This window comes from Mesoplodon densirostris, chromosome 18 (assembly GCF_025265405.1).
Source record: "Mesoplodon densirostris isolate mMesDen1 chromosome 18, mMesDen1 primary haplotype, whole genome shotgun sequence".
Taxonomy (NCBI): Eukaryota; Metazoa; Chordata; class Mammalia; order Artiodactyla; family Ziphiidae; genus Mesoplodon; species Mesoplodon densirostris.
In genome coordinates, this window is record NC_082678.1 from 24320701 (window position 1) to 24338006 (window position 17306).

Below are 17306 nucleotides of genomic sequence, written 5' to 3' on the forward strand. Positions count from 1 at the left end.
AAAGACATCATAAAGATCAGATCAGAAATGAAAAAGAAATGAAGGAAACGATAGCAAAGATCAATAAAACTAAAAGTTGGTTCTTTGAGAAGATAAACAAAATGGATAAACCATTAGCTAGATTCATTAAGAAAAAGAAGGAGAGGGCCTCCCTGGTGGCGCAGTGGTTGAGAGTCCACCTGCCGATGCAGGGGACACGGGTTTGTGCTCCGGTCCGGGAAGATCCCACATGCCGCGGGGCGGCTAGGCCTGTGAGCCATGGCTGCTGAGCCTGCGCGTCCGGAGCCTGTGCTCCACAATGGGAGAGGACACAACAGTGAGAGGCCCATGTACCGCAATAAAAAAAAAAAAAAAAAGAAAAGAAAAAGGAGAGGACTCAAATCAATAAAATTAGAAACGAAAAAGGAGAAGTTACAACAGACACCGCAGAAATACAAAGCATCCTAAGAGAATACTACAAGCAACTCTATGCCTATAAAATGGACAACCTGGAAGAAACAGACAAGTTCTTAGAAAGGTATAACCTTCCAAGACTGAACCAGGAAGAAACAGAAAATATGAACAGACCAAGCACAAGTAATGAAATTGAAACTGTGATTAAAAATCTTCCAACAAACAAAAGTCCAGGACCAGATGGCTTCACAGGTGAATTCTATCAAACATTTAGAGAAGAGCTAACAGCCATCCTTCTCAAACTCTTCCAAAAAATTGCAGAGGGAGGAAAACTCCCAAACTCATTCTATGAGGCCACCATCACCCTGATACCAAAACCAGACAAAGATACTACAAAAAAAGAAAATTACAGACCAATATCACTGGTGAACATAGATGCAAAAATCCTCAACAAAACACTAGCAAACAGAATCCAACAACACATTAAAAGGATCATACACCAGGATCAAGTGGGATTTATCCCAGGGATGCAAGGATTCTTCAACATATGCAAATCAATCAATGTAATACATCATATTAACAAATTAAAGAATAAAAATCATATGATCATATCAAGAGATGCAGAAAAAGCTTCTGACAAAATTCAACACCACGTTATGATAAAAACTCTCCAGAAAGTGGGCATAGAGGGAACCTACTTCAACATAATAAAGGCCATATACGACAAACCCAGAGCAAACATCATTCTCAATGGTGAAAAACTGAAAGCATTTCCTCTAAGATCAGAAACAAGACAAGGATGTCCACTCTCACTACTATTATTCAACATAGTTTTGGAAGTCCTAGCCACAGCAATCAGAGAAGAAAAAGAAATAAAAGGAATCCAAATTGGAAAAGAAGAAGTAAAACTGTCACTGTTTGCAGATGACATGATACTATACACAGAGAATCCTAAAGATGCCACCAGAAAACTACTAGAGCTAATCAATGAATATGGTAAAGTTGCAGGATACAAAATTAATGCACAGAAATCTCTTGCACTCCTATACACTAATGATGAAAAATCTGAAAGAAAAATTAAGGAAACGCTTCCATTTACCATTGCAACAAAAAGAATAAAATACCTAGGAATAAACCTACCTAGGGAGACAAAACACCTGTATGCAGAAAACTATAAGACACTGATGAAAGAAATGAAAGATGATACAAACAGATGGAGAGATATACCGTGTTCTTGGATTGGAAGAATCAATACTGTGAAAATGACTGTACTACCCAAAGCAATCTACAGATTCAATGCAATCCCTACCAAGTTACCAATGGCATTTTTTACAGAACTAGAACAAAATATCTTAAAATTTGTATGGAGACACAAAAGACCCCGAATAGCCAAAGCAGTCTTGAGGGGAAAAAATGGAGCTGGAGGAATCAGACTCCCTGACTTCAGACTATACTGCAAAGCTACAGTGATCAAGACAATATGGTACTGGCACAAAAACAGAAATATAGATCAATGGAACAGGATAGAAAACCCATAGATAAACCCACACACCTATGCTCAACTAATCTATGACAAAGGAGGCAAGGATATACAATGGAGAAAAGACAGTCTCTTCAATAAGTGATGATGGGAAAACTGGACAGCTACATGTAAAAGAATGAAATTAGAACACTCCCTAACACTATACACAAAAATAAACTCAAAATGGATTCGAGACCTCAATGTAAGACTGGACACTATAAAACTCTTAGAGGAAAACATAGGAAGAACACTCTTTGACATAAACCACAGCAACATCTTTTTTGATCCACCTCCTAGAGTAATGGAAATAAAAACAAAAATAAACAAATGGGACCTAATGAAACTTAAAAGCTTTTGCACATCAAAGGAAACCATAAACAAGAAGAAAAGACAACCCTCAGAATGGGAGAAAATATTTGCCAATGAATCATCAGACAAAGGATTAATCTCTAAAATATATAAACAGCTCATGCAGCTCAATATTAAAAAAACAAACAACCCAATGCAAAAATGGGCAGAAGACCTAAATAGACATTTCTCCAAAGAAGACATACAGATTGCCAACAAACACATGAAGAGCTGCTCAACATCACTAAGTATTAGAGAAATGCAAATCAAAACTACAATGAGGTATCACCTCACACCAGTTAGAATGGGCATCATCAGAAAATCTACAAACAACAAATGCTGGAGAGGGTGTGGAGAAAAGGGAACCCTCTTGCACTGTTGCTGGGAATGTAAATTGATACAGCCACTATGGAGAACAGCCATAAAACTAAAAATAGAACTACCATAGGACCCAGCAATCCCACTACTGGGCGTATACCCTGAGAAAACCATAATTCAAAAAGACACATGCACCCCAATGTTCACTGCAGCACTATTTACAATAGTCAGGTCATGGAAGCAACCTAAATGTCCACCGACAGATGAATGGATAAAGAAGATGTGGCAATGGAATATTACTCAGCCATAAAAAGAAACGAAATTGAGTTATTTGTAGTGAGGTGGATGGACCTAGAGTCTGTCATACAGAGTGAAGTAAGTCAGAAAGAGAAAAACAATACCATATGCTAACACATATATATGGAATCTAAAAAAAAAGAAAAAGGTTATGAAGAACCTAGGGGCAGGACAGGAATAATGACGCAGATGTAGAGAATGGACTTGAGGACACGGGGAGGGGGAAGGGTAAGCTGGGACGAAGTGAGAGAGTGGCACGGACATATATACACTACCAAATGTACAATAGATAGCTAGTGGGAAGCAGCTGCATAGCACAGGGAGATCAGCTCAGTGTTTTGTGACCACATAGAGGGGTGGGATAGGGAAGGTGGGAGGGAGACACAAGAGGGAGGAGATACGGGGATATATGTATATGTATAGCTGATTCATTTTGTTATATAGCAGACACTAACACACCATTGTAAAGCAATTATACTCAAATAAAAATGTTAAAAAAAAAAAAAAAAAGCCCTGCTGGTCCAGGGACTTCCCTGGTGGCGCAGTGGTTAAGGATCCACCTGCCAATGCAGGGGACACGGGTTCGAGCCCTGGTCCGGGAAGATCCCACATGCCGCAGAGCAACTAAGCCCATGCACCACAACTACTGAACCTGCACTCTAGAGCCCGTAAGCCACAACTACTAAGCCCACATGCCACAGCTACTGAAGCCCGCGCACCTAGAGCCTGTGCTCCATAACAAGAGAAGCCACCACAGTGAGAAGCCGGCGTACCACAACAAAGAGTAGCCCCCTCTCACCACAAGTGGAGAAAGCCCTGCACAGCAATGAAGACCCAACGCAGCCAAAAATAAATTAAACTAAATAAATAAATCTGTTAAAAAAAACCCTGCTGGTCCAACATCTGAGATGGGTCTCAAAGGGCAGTAAGGTCCTATATGGGTAGGTCAGCTCTGAGGAAGAAAACATAAATCCATCGGAGACTAAACAAACAGTGGGAAGAAATCACCACTAGGGTAGGTACGTCAGTCTTCCGTATCTGCTGGTTCCACATCTGAGGAGCCACCCAACTGAGGATTGAAAACATTTGGGGGAAAAAGCTTTCAGAAAGTTCCAAAAAGCAAAACTTGAATTTCCCACACGCCTGGCAACTATTTAAATAGCATTTACATTGTATTTACAACTCTTTATATTGTATCAGGCATTATAAGTGATCTAGGGATGATTTAAGGTATACTGGAGGATGTGCATAGGTAACATACAAATACTACACCATTTTATATCAGGGACTTGAGTATCCACAGATTTTGGTATTGGGGGCAGGGGCAGGTCTTGGAACCAATTCTCCTGCAGATACAGAGAGACTGAATGCGAACGGAATGCTGTGAGTTTGAACGTACTGCTGGTGTAGAATTTCTTTTAACTTAACCTATTTTCCAGTAGACTTTTTTTTTCATGATGCCTCCCCCCTCACCCGCAACAGACCGCACACAGCTTGTGGGATCTTAGTTCCCTGACCCCAGGCCCTTGGCGGCAAAAGCACGGAGCCCTAACCACTGGACCACCAGGGAATTCCCTCACAATGCTTTTTTCTCTTTTTTTTCCCAGTGGCTCAACTGGTAGCAAGTGCTTTTCTATATACTGAGTCTTTTCTTTTTGGTGCTAAAGCAAAGCACTGTGATTTCTCTGACTTTGAGCAACCCCAGATGGCCCAACTTGAATAGAAAAGAGGTTTGAAAGAAAGTTTAATCTTATAAGCTCTTCTATAAACAATGTGAAAAAAAACTGGTTAGGTGTCTGGCTTGTGGTATTTTACTTCTTATGAGGTCATACAGCACAGTGACAACAAAGCAGAACCTGAAATTGGGGCGATCTGGTCCCATTTTTGCCATTGGTGTAACTAACTACACAAGAGTTTACTTCGCTACTGCGGGCTTGTTTGCACATTAACACTTCCCAGCTCTGCTTTCCAAAAGTGGACAGGACGCACCAGGCCCTTGGCAATGGGAGGAGAGAGTAAAAAACCATCCGCCACAGGGAGTAACCGCAAGAGCCCGAAGCAAATCTACAGGGAATCCAGAGGCCCTTACAGTGTTCCCCACCTTTCAGCCTGAATGTGAACCCTCTCTGTACACACTGTCCGAAAACCCCGTGACCTTTTCCTTTCAAAAGCCTCACTCCCTTGTTACTTCAGCTTCACAGGGACATCTTTGCATGCGGACTAGAAATCGGTCCTAACTGAGCTCCGCCCCGTCCAATATAGCAGCCAGGACCCGTGGGACCTGCTGACCACTTGAAATGCGGCCAATGGGAACTGAGAGGCGCTGCCCCAGTAAAATACACGCGGAATTTTAAGACTTAGTAGGTGAAAATAATGTGAAGTGAGATAAGTCAGAGAAAGACTAATGCTGTATGACATCACATACACGTGGGCTTTACAAGAGCAGAACTGACACAAATAGGGAAGAGAATGGTGGTTATCAGGGGCTGGGGGAGGGCGAACAGGAGCGAAGCGGTTTAAGGATCCAAATTCTCAACCAGTAGATAAATAAATCCTGGAGTTGAGTGCACAGTACAGGGTTGACACAGACAACAATACCATATTATAAACATCAAACCTGCCAGGAGACTAGGTCTTAGTTATTCCCAGACACACACACACACACACACACACACACACGCAAGGATGTGTAAGTCTTATACCCATCACCCGTTGGTAATATTCTGGACGTACTGGAGTACGCAGACTACACGATTACATTAATTTCACCTGCTTCTCTCTGTACGCGCTCACGGGGCTCCTAGAAACATGCCCTGCTACAGTGGCTCGTGTTACACTGGCCGGAGCCGCTCTGATCACTCATCGGAACCGAAGCAAGGAATGAGGTTAAGGCTCCACAGGCCTCGGCACCGCTGGGTCCGCGCGGATGCACTCACGGCTCTGCGCCCGCGCCCCTCGCCGGCCGGCCTCCAGCCCCGCCTGCGGCCCACGTGGCTGCGCTGCGCTCGGTCGTCTGGTCCCGGGGAAAGGAGGCCCGCTGCGCCCTGCGGTCCGGTCGGTCCGGACGGGGGAGCCCCGGGCGGAAGCTGCCGGGCGCTTCCTGCGGGGGAGAGGGAGGAGGAGGGAGAGGGGGAGGAGGGGGGTCGGGGGACCGGGATGGGAGCGCGCTCGTTCGTGGCGCGGGCATCTCTGCTGCGGGGCCGGGGCCGCGCTCGGCCTCCCGCTTTAGTCTCTGCGGCCTGAACTGAAAACGTAACCCTTCTCTCGACCCGAGAGACACTGCTGAGTCCCTGGGCGCCAGCGTGAAGGCTCCAGCTTCACTGTTTTCTAGAATGGTGTTCACCCGTGGAAAACTGCTCTCTTTACTCCCAAATACCTTGCTCCTTCAGCATTTGCAGAGCAAAAGCTGCACAGGTTTCTGTTTGTCACTAAGTGAACATCATTCTTAAAAACTACAAAGATTTACCTACAGTGTATAAATTTAGTTGCAGGAAACAAATTATCTAACTTAACCCTAAGAAATGTTCTAAAAGTAAATGCAATGCAATAATTGGTTATACACACTTCAGTGATTTCTGAATAAGTGCCCATGACCTAAAACTTCTGCTCGTCCAGCTTGTGACAACAGTGAATGATTTGTTTCAATAGACCTTTTTCCTGGTCTCACAGTGCAAAGGCGGTGCAAACAGGCTTCTATCTTGACCAAATAGCTGTAACCCCCACTGACACACACAGCCAAATCTGAGTTCTTTTAGGCTTGGAACTAACGCTGACCTACAGGACTAAAACTGCGCTTACCCTGTAGGAAAAGGAAAGAAAACTGAACGGAATGGAGAAGAGTTAAAAGCACGTGACTCCAGGAAGATACACAACCCGTAATACAATCCATGAAAGTCCACGCTGCACTGGGTTCTCTCTGCAGTATTAGAATGACCAAGTGTCTGCCCTCCAGTTAGTTTTTACCGCAAACCACCATTTTCTAAATGACTCAGGGAGGTTTAATCGAGTAGGAGAGTGCATGGAAGAGAAACCGTTGATTCGCTTCTAAAATGTGCTTTAAATCACACTGCAATAAATAATAACTGAAAGGATTTAGGCATCAAAGTTTAAAAATTACCTTTAGCTTCACCCTCAAGATTAAAGGAGAAGTGGGATGCTCGGCATGCAGTCATGTGATTTGCTCTAATTTCTAGATTTCCAGGAGACTCGGGATCCAGCTGAGGCAGGCTCTCAGGCTCTCAGGTCTGAGGTCTTCGCCCTGTTCCCCACGGTGGGAATCCAGCCCATGTTCCCAGCCGGACAGGCCAGTCATGGGCATTCCTGGCGCACCCACGGGGAACCCCACCCGACGCTCTCACTCAAAGAAACAATGCCACAGAAAAAGTGCAACACTCACAACCGTAAGGACCAGTATGTAAGAGGGAAGAACAAACCTGACTCCATACTGGATCTGTGTCTTTCACTTTAACCTTCCTGTTCTACCACTTTTGCTACAATTTAAGAATGTTGCCTAGAGCCTGAAACATACAGAAGAGCCCATTCTCAAGGCTCTGACCTTGAAGGGTGTAACACTTTTCCATTCATATACAGAGGAAAAGCTGCAGAACAGAATAACATTTATCTTGTTGGAGGTTCACAGGAACATGGTGACCTGACCTACGGGGACAGCTGCAAGAACAAAGGATTCTGACACCAAGAAGTCTGCAACAACCAACCACGCCCCTGCCCCTTTTAGTATAAAAGCCTGAATTCTACCAACCATGCCCCTGCCCCTTTTAGTATAAAAGCCTGAATTCTAACTCCTTTGGGACACTAGTCCACCATCTTCTCGGTCCGCTGGCTTGCTGAATAAGGTCACTATTCCTTGCCCCTAAAACTCGCCTCCTGACTTACTGACCTGCTGTGCTAGCCAGCGGTACAAGCTTGGACTCCGTAACGACTACAACAAATTATCTGCAGGACCCCTCACAAAGGGTTCTTCTCTCTGTGAAAGCTGAGAATTGCAATGTCCCCACAAGCATGGCGTAGTGCAAGTACCACTGGCATTTTCACTGGAAAATATTCTTGAGGACATATTTTAAGCTGCTAAAAACTGAAGTGAGCTATTGTTTCTTTCAGGGATGAGCTAACAATCAGCAAAGGGAAAAAAGAGGTAAGGCAGCCCCCAAGGGTGGAAAAGTTTGCAGAAAAGCAGAAGGGGTGTGAATGGAGAAAGTGACTTGGCCCGGTCAGCAGACCGGGAGCACCTCTTTCTAAAAACTGAACCAGAAATCATCCTCTGGAAATTATGTTCCTTGGAAATCCTTTCTCAGGACTGGGGAGAGCTATTTTTACAGGATTTGTTACTTACCAGTTACTGCTGGCCCTAGCTCTCTCAGGAGACATAAACGTATCTGAAGATTGGAAATGTTGTGCTTGCTGCCACAGACCAGGCTACTAAGACAGAAGAGAAGGAGTTGCGAATTTTTGTTTTGTATTTTTTGCAGTACGCGGGCCTCTCACTGTTGTGGCCTCTCCCGTTGCGGAGCATAGGCTCCGGACGCGCAGGCTCAGCGGCCGTGGCTCACAGGCCCAGCCGCCCCGCCACATGTGGGATCTTCCCGGACCGGGGCACGAACCCGCGTCCCCTGCATCGGCAGGCGGACTCTCAACCACTGCGCCACCAGGGAAGCCCCCGAATTTTTATCATTGTAAATGAGCCTCAGTTCCAAGTTCCAGTGCTTTAAAAAAAAATTCCACTGTTACTTTGACACAGCACAGAATCAGTGTAACAGTTTATTCCAATGCAGTACAGCACTCCACCCAAACGAAAGCACAATGTGCAAGTGTTTATTTTAATTAGTCCTATTCGAAGGCTCTTATTTCTGGAGAACAGCAAGGCATTTTGTTGTCCACTCTTTCCATTCTTTAAAGGCTTCCACAGGTTTCGGCAAACTCAGAGGCTCCTCACGGCTACGTTTTGGAGTGACTGTAGGTGTGTCAGTGGACTCAGCATCAACCCACCTCACCAGCGCCTTGAAAAACAGATTCATCTTTTAACAAATCCCAGCAAGATAGACATAGGCAAGAGAAAAACAATAGCTTCCAAATCAGGTTATCTACATCGGTGACTTATGCTACCCCACGGAGATGTTCCATTTGATAAGGAAGGTCACAAGGGTGAGACCACGCTTGTCAAAGGGCATGCATCAGAAACACGCCAGCTGTGAGCACACAGGACAGTCATGAGGATGCACAGGAGAGAAGATGAGAAAGAATTACACTTAGTCCTCACAGTTTTTTGAAGGTGGGAGGATAATTATTTTCTTTTCTCCACTTGCTAAGTGTTCCACAAGGCATTATACCGTGGTTGTAATTTGACGGGGATATGTTTACACCTGTTAAGTGTACACATAGGCATGGCAGATATAGATATGTGAAGACACACATGTAGGCATGGACTGCAGTCGCTACGTTTGTGGACACACAGACATTCACTTGCACAACGAGATTAAATACTTTCCCTCCTTCTTAAAATCATGCCTTCCTCCTAATGAATATCATACCCTTGTCCCATATGTGGAAAGATAAATCACTTCCACATATTCATAGTTTTGGGGTTTTTTTAATGTAAATTTATTATTTATTTATTTATTTTTGGCTGTGTTGGGTCTTTGTTGCTGCGCAGGCTTTGTCTAGTTGCTGCGAGTGGGGGCTACTCTTCATTGTGGTGCATGGGCTTCTCATTGCGGTGGCTTCCCTTGTTGCAGAGCACGGGCTCTAGGCGCGTGGGCTTCAGTAGTTGTGGCTCGTGGGCTCAGTAGTTGTGGTTCGCGGGCTCTAGAGCACAGGCTCAGGAGTTGTGGCGCATGGGCTTAGTTGCTCCGTGGCATGTGGGATCTTCCCGGGCCAGGGCTGGGACCTGTGTCCCCTGCACTGGCAGGCGGATTCTTAACCACTGCACTACCAGGGAAGTCCCTTCATAGAGTTTTTAAACATGAACTTTGCCACGCTTATCAATATTTATCCTGCTCTGCAAAGTCAAGCTCTCTGGCCCTAAATGAACGGGAGACACAGAAACCTCTTCCACCATTTCTCATTTAATTCTAAGTGTAAGGCAAGTCAAAGTTTTTAAGAAAGATATTTCTTTGCATTTTTTTTAAAACCACAGCTTCCTGCTTACCTTTGCACTAATTTCCTCTGATAAATCACCTCCAGAGAAGGGCCTAATAGAAAATGGTAGTTTGCTACTTAAATAACCACTTCCCCCTTTATGGCTTCCCCCACTTACTTTGTATCTGTCTTTAAGGTGGAAGCCGATAGCACTCTGCAACTTGCGTAAACAGATGGGGCAAAGGTCGAGGGGACGCTGGTCAGCTTCTTCCAAGTGGTTGGAGCCTTGCATCAGGCATGCAAGCCACTGGCAGTGCCGAAGTCCAAAGATATGTCCAATCTCATGGGTTAAAGTCTGCAAGACATTCATGTGGAGGCTTACAGTGCCACGGCCATCAGCAACAAGGTACACCCCCTTCTTCTGCATGCTCTTCCAAGAAACCAGTTCACAGGAATGAGCTCCCTTACCATCACCACCAAAACCTCAATCTGCCCAAAGACTTAGTCCCTCATTTCCCTGAATGTCTTACTGCCTTCCTCTCTGGGCTTCAGTACTTCCCCCCCCAGGGTTTCTCCACCTCGACACCACTCACACGTTGGACAGGATCATTCCTTGACGGGGTCGGGGAGGGGTGTCTTGTGCACTGTAGGGTGTTGAGCAGCAGCCCTGGCCTCTACCCACTAGATGCCAGTAGCATCCCCTCCCCTGCTGTGACAACCAGAAATGTCTCCAGGCACGGCCAAATATTCCCTGGGTGGCAAAATCACCCCTGGTTGAGACCACTGCTCTGGACCAGTGGGATGCTTGCTAACATTTAGATTCTGAGGCCCTTCCCCCAGAGATGCCGAGCTGGTAGGTAAGAGGGGAGCAGCTTGAACTGCATGTTAACAAGCACATTAATGCAGGGAAGGTACAGCTGACCCCTGAACGAGGGGCGGGTGGGGCACCGGCCCCCCTGCAGTCAAGAACCTGCTCTGGCTTCACAGTCAGCCCTCTGCATCCGCAGTTCTGCGGGCCCTTGCCTTTCTCACTGGCCCTGTGGTGCCAGTGAGAAACACCACACGTAAGTGGACCCATGCAGTTCAAAGCCATGTCGCTTAAGGGTCAGCTGTACTCTGAAACTGTCATTCCACCAGGTGTCATTCTCTACCCCCGACACGCAGCAGTGGTGAAAGCAGAAAAGCCCGTCTGGCTATGAAGAAAGGGGGAAACGAGGAGACAGGCTTTCCACAGAGCAGGGCAGGGGGAGACACGAGGAACCAGCAGCAGAACCAGCAGCTGCAGTAGGCAGCCCGGAGCCTAAGGGAAAGGCCCATTCCCCGCCAGGAGCCGGAGCGCAGGGGTCCCGCAGGCCCCCGGGAGTTAGCCTGACTTGACAAGCACAGCGTCCCTATCCGCCCAGAATTCTGGAATTAAGCTAATGGTCAGGAGATGGGTACAGCCAAGGCCGCATGTAACTAACAGGACAAAAAACTGTCACAGATACTGTACATTTCAGTATGAAGGTACCATTTACATTCTGGTTTTATTGATAATTTCAGTCAAGCAGTATCCACCAAAAGTATACAAATGACACAAAGTCATTTACAAAACTACCTTAAGGACTGTGGATATATAAATTCAGGGGATCAAGATGTCTTGAAAAAACACTCCTGGTGGATTGTTTGAACAGCTCACCTTACAGGACCGAAGCAGCAAAACACTAGTCACTTCAGGAACGTAATAATTATCAAAAACTGAGTAGTCACTTGAAGATTTCTTCTGCAGCTTCTTCAGTTTGCCTTCGTAGTGTGAGCTGTAAAAATCACTGCCGTACCTGGCAAAGCTGAATATCCCCACACCTAGGAAAAGAAGACAAGCAATGACAGAATAAGAGGAAGATCCCTGAAGATTAAAAAAGAGCCCGCTTGGGCATCTGGCTGGGGAGTGCCTGTCTGTCCTAGTGAGTGTCCGCAGCCCCACTAAGCTTGGCTAAGGTTCACCCAGACAAAGGAGACTTCTGCCCCAGATTTCCCGATCAGAATCTTCTGCTAACCAACCTGCTCTGCTCTGTAAAACTCAATGATCTTGACGTCAAATTCTTGAGAAATTTTAAGTTCCAGAGGGTTTTTTCCCCCACAAAAGAAGTCATTTTGGGGGGAATTCCCCAGCGGTCCAGTGGTTAGGACTCTGCGCTTTCACTGCTGTGGGCCTGGGTTCAATTCCTAGTTGGGGAACTAAGATCCCACAAGCCAAGTGGCAAAAAAAGAAAAAAAAAAAAAAGAAGTCATTTTCTTAAATAGCCCAAATAAAGTACTCCAAAAGGAGCGACAGAGGGACTGAACCGCAGGCTCATGACCTCACTCTGGAAGATCACGATAAACAGATCTCGGTGCCGTGCATGTCACTGAGGGTCCCGTCCTTCCCTCGTGCCCTGCTATACAGGAAGACATCCGGCCACTGCCCCACTGCCTTGGTGACCATGCCTGGACCCTGCCTTCAGAGAGAAGAACCTCTCCTGTCCTCCCCACTGTAAACTCAGCACAACTCTCTCTGCAGTTGTGCCTGTGACCAGAACAAACACCCCTGTAACTGACTTCCTGTGACACCTAGGCTAGCTTCAACCATCTCTGCACAGAGAACAGACTGACGCACCACTCATTCTAAAGGGGACCGACTGCTTTATGATTCCACTTGTTTACGCTGTCGCTTTCATGTATGCCTCTTTCAGTTGCTCTTCGATAGTAAGGAACATTTGTGTTAAGGCAGTGAATTCATAGTAAGTTTGTCCAACCTAATTTGATTCAAAAAGAATGCACCTCACCCCACCTTGGTATTTGAGATTTAGGGGAAGAGAGCATTCTGTAAGTTAAGAAAAAACTAAACCTACTCTCATCACAAGTGACCTCCTCTGACCAAACAAGTGTGGGTATATTTCACTATAATACCTTCAGCAAGAACATTTTTTTCTTCTAATAATCCTACGAAGAGAGTATTTCCTTTGGTAATTAAATATTTCTCAATTTTAAAATGCCAATCTTTATAAACTTGGAGAAAATGAAGTCACTTGTAGTAGGATACTATCTCACTGCACAGCAGATCAACCCTGCTCTCCTACTACATCTTCTCTTACATCACACAATATTTAAGAAACTTACTGAGAAAAAAAAAGAAATAGAAACATTTGGGGGGAGTGCTTCCTGACCTCCTCAAATGCATAAGATAGATTGGTTAACAATATCTAGATAAATACATTGTTTAAAATTTTTTTAATGGTTCTATCTCTATCAGGTTAATAATAAAAGGGGAAATAAAGATTTAGCTCATACAAATTTATTTCTGATAGAAAGCTCGTACAAAAACTCAGGGGGACAGCAGCGACCCAGGTCTCCGAGAGAGTGTGTTAGTAAGGTCATGGGGGCAGGGGGGACTGGCGCTGTAAGAATGTAAATGGAGAGTGAGGATGAAGGGGTGGGAGAGGATGACGCGGTGGGAGAGGATGAAGGGGTGGGAGAGGATGAAGGGGTGGGAGAGGATGACGCGGTGGGAGAGGATGAAGGGGTGGGAGAGGATGAAGGGGTGGGAGAGGATGAAGCGGTGGGAGAGGATGAAGGGGTGGGAGAGGATGAAGGGGTGGGTGGGAAGAAGAGGCTCCAAAGCACCCTAGGCCCCCACCTCTGATGAACGGGGAGGAGAGGTGTGTCTCTAATAGGAAGAAACATTTGTTAGCGAGAGCTCCCACCCCAACAAACCCTGGAGCTGTCTATAACCTCTGTACTCATACAGGCCCTGCTACTTGCTCCCCATCCCTAGAACACTAATGGACAATCATGCCCCTCAGTTTACTGGACTTTTCCCCTTGAAACCTGTTTTAGATCCTGGGGGAAAAGGGTAGAAAAATAAGAGCCAAAACGGAGGGGTGGGGAGAAGGCAAAAAGAAAAACAAAATAGGCAAAAATATGATTTGCTTCTGTATCCTGTCCCACCCCCCGTGTTATCAAGCAGGGTTTGCAATGAGTCAGTTTATTTTACTTCAAGTCAAAGACTGAAACTAACCATAAAGAAGATAACAAAATGTCCTGAGACACTGGATATGAAGCACACTTGTAAATCAGTCTACAGCTCCCTCATCTGTGCAAGACTACTAAAAGAGCTGAAAAACAATTAGCAAGATTTTCGCTTACATTAATGACAATTCAAATATCCTTATTTAATTCACCTTGCCACTGAATTATCTACATTTACCACCTGTTGTGCTGAATGCCTATATATGTGCCAGGCATATGTACACACTTTTTACGGATCAGCACTCTTATGTAAATTATCTCAAAATGACACTGTGAAACAGGTATTATTAGCTTCAAGGTCACACAGGCACTGAACGGCCAACCTGTGGAGAAACCCAGATCAAAGGGGTCTATCAACAGCATCCTTCCCTTTATGGCAGGATGCCGCAGCAGAAGTACTATACAGTCTTAAGTATCAAAATTGTAATTGGTTGGAATTTTTCCCTCTTTCAAAATCTTCAAATAGTCTCAAGTTGAGGAAGTGTCTACCAACAATGTTAAAAAGGAATACCATCTGTCAAAGAGGCCTGTCCAAAGACAAAATTCCAGGAGTCTCTTGGGTAAAGATCGATCATTGTTATTCCCACAACACAAAAAGCATCTTCAGGTTTCTTCTTTTTTAAGAACTTCAGGATCTGACCTATTTAAAAAGAAACACACGTGTGATATATATATATACACACACATGTATACGTGTGTGTATATATATGTGTGTACACATATATATATATATATATAACTCAATTCAAAGTGTAAAGCTGTTTAATTCACCTGCATGAATCTGTAGGTTCTGCGTGTTATCATTGATTCTAAAGGAGCACCTCGTTGCAGAGACAGGAACTGGTTCTAAGAGTTTTACCGTCAAGCCATAGAAAAATGCTTCACAGTAGCCCTTGAGCCATTTCACATATTCTTCACTGATACTTCTGGTGTTTCCTAGCAATCCTATAACATGGAAGAAAATTTAAAGACAGACTATAAGATGACTAAAATAGCCTTTACCTCAGTCTACAATTAGAAATTTGGAATTAGACACAAACCAACTGTAAATTTTCAATACACCTTTATCGTTCACTGAGGTGAATATGAATTAGAAAGAAACAAAACATCCTCTTTTAAGGCAGTTTGGCTACAAAACTTCCACCTTGGGAATGAATGTCAAAAATGATTATAAAAACTGCCCGCCTGAATGAGACTGACAAGCCAAACTATCCCTGGCAACAGCACCATTGCAAGACCAAACCAAATTCAATATATACCAATGCACTGTATATAAATACTGTGCTTCTGTGGAGAAGGTATCTTTCTGTAAGGATCATTGAAAAACTCTTCAAAGTCTTGGGGAGCCTCAGGATGGGAGGTTATCCAGTCTGACTGCGAATGCAAAGTAATGGGTCCAAAGAGATCACTGTCTGGCCGGAAGGCTTCGTCCATCAGACGCTTTTCCCCAGCATCTAACTTCTCATACTGTGACACAAGCGCTGGGTTCTTTGAGATGAGAGCTGTCTTTAGTGTGTGTTCAGAGTGCCGTACTGTTTGCATCTACCAGAAAGACACAAGTAGTCAAATATAAAATGCATATCCATACTGGTGACTTTAATCTATGTACAGCCTCCAGACATCTTTTATTTCTCCCTAGCATGGAATGACTGATTGATTGCTAATGCCCTGGAGTGATCACTCCAAATTACTGTTTGCTTTGCCCATTTCTAATCAATTTCTTGGGGAGGGTCTCTGAAAGAGTGAAGAGACAACCATGAAATTCATTCCTCCATCTCTTAGGGAACCTGCTCCTATTATAAAAACTAGTGGTAACCATAAGACATGACCTGATTTCCCATTTCCTTCTGCCATTTGGGTAATAATATTATGAACTGACTCATTAGGGCCACATGAAAAATACTCATCCTTTCCAGTGTGACTCAAAGATGTTCACGACCAAATGGAACGAGAACTAATGTAAATCTTGCCGTTTCTGTGACTTAACTGCAGGCTGATAATATATCTCAGCCACTGAAGTTCATTGTCTCCGGGTCGTGTCACCCTGAGGAAGACGCCAGGTGACTAAAAGCCAGACTCACAGTGACAGGCCTCTTCCATTCACATCGCGTGCCTGCGCATAGATTTCATCCTTCCCTTTGAACGGGTCAGACAGCTGTTCCACCGCGAGGCTTTGTGAGTGAGAAAAGGAAAAAACTGGACGTCACTGTCTGGAACTATCATATTTTCTAATTATCTACATTTCCTCCAGTTTAACGACAGGCAATTGACGGGAAACTTTAAGCGAATGGCTGTCCCGGATGGACATCTGAACTCTGGCGTTCCAGAGTGTGGAAGAAATCCCCAAAACGAAGCTGTCTCTTGTCAAAGCTCTCCTGTGAGCAGAGGCTCGTCCTCACTGCTCCACAATGGGCCAAAATGCGACTTCTCCTCCAGGACAACGTCCTGTCGTTCTACCCACCTTCAGGGAGAGGACGGCTCCCTCTCAAGTTTCTGCCTCACAAGGACCGGCATGTCTGGGCCTGGGCGGGAGCGCGTGGTGCCTTCACCCTAACAGTAAAAAGGCGGTGTCAAAGGTCAGGAGGCCTTCAGGTGGGGGTCACTTCCGGGGATGGGGGCCCGAAAGCTGCCAGCGCGCCGGGACCGGAAGCGGACGGCCACCCTGGCCAAGTGTCCATAGCAACTCGCTGCTTGGGCTCGGCCCCGCGCCAGCGCGACCCGGCCCGGTAGGGGGCGGCCTGGGGGATCCCCGGGGACTGTCTTTTCCACCCGAGGAAGCCTGGCCTGGCTCTCCCGAGACACTCCCGCCCCCGCCGTCCTCCCCGCTTCCGCCACGGCTGCTCCTCCCACATCTTCCTCCCTCCCCACCGACCGCGACCGTCCCCATCCTCTACCAGCCGGCCGCCCGGCCAGGAGGCCCCAGCCCGGAGGCTCCAGCCCGGCGCCGCCACCCTCACCGCATCACCCTCAACCCGTCACCGTCATCCCACCGGGCGTTGACGCCGCCCGCCGGGTGCCCTGCGCCGTGCCCCGCCCCTTCGCGCACGCCACGCCCCACCGTAGCACGCACGCTCCGTTGTGCCCCGCCCCTTGACGCCCTGCCACGGCCCCGCGCACCATGCCCGGCCCCCGCCGCGCTCCACGCCCCGCTGTCGCGCTCCACGTCTGGCCGTCCCACCCAACGCCCCGCCCACGCGCCCCGCCCATGCCCCTTGATGCTGTGTCACGGCCCCGCCCCGCCCACGCGCCCCACGCCCCGCCCACGCGCCCCACACTGCTCTCCGCGCTC

The 17306-nt window shown here is 46.2% G+C and overlaps 2 protein-coding genes across 12 annotated transcripts in view; both read right to left on the minus strand.

Annotated features, from left to right (window-relative positions):
* ARSG (arylsulfatase G) overlaps window positions 1-5950 on the minus strand; it is a 122534-nt gene extending 116584 nt beyond the window's left edge. For 6 of the 7 annotated variants that reach the window (XM_060080862.1, XM_060080861.1, XM_060080859.1 and 3 more), the window contains exon 1: window positions 5648-5950. The gene's annotated coding sequence lies outside the window, so the exon portion shown is untranslated. The remainder of the gene's footprint in view (window positions 1-5647) is intronic. The other variant, XM_060080855.1, reaches the window with a different exon arrangement.
* Window positions 5951-8637: 2687 nt separating this feature from the next.
* Window positions 8638-17076, minus strand: AMZ2 (archaelysin family metallopeptidase 2). Of its 5 annotated transcripts, none has more exons than XM_060082381.1 (9): window positions 17008-17076; window positions 16479-16567; window positions 16099-16188; window positions 15277-15559; window positions 14789-14962; window positions 14529-14657; window positions 11649-11812; window positions 10149-10325; window positions 8638-8892 (listed from the first exon to the last, which is right to left on the minus strand). In XM_060082381.1, exons 4-9 carry the CDS (start codon window positions 15557-15559, stop codon window positions 8737-8739), a joined length of 1083 nt encoding a protein of 360 aa, XP_059938364.1. In that variant the 5' UTR covers window positions 16099-16188; window positions 16479-16567; window positions 17008-17076; the 3' UTR covers window positions 8638-8736. The 5 variants fall into 5 exon arrangements, with proteins under 5 accessions (XP_059938364.1, XP_059938363.1, XP_059938365.1 ...); XM_060082380.1 differs by having other exon boundaries at window positions 16975-17048; XM_060082382.1 differs by having other exon boundaries at window positions 16997-17017.
* Window positions 17077-17306: the final 230 nt, after the last annotated feature.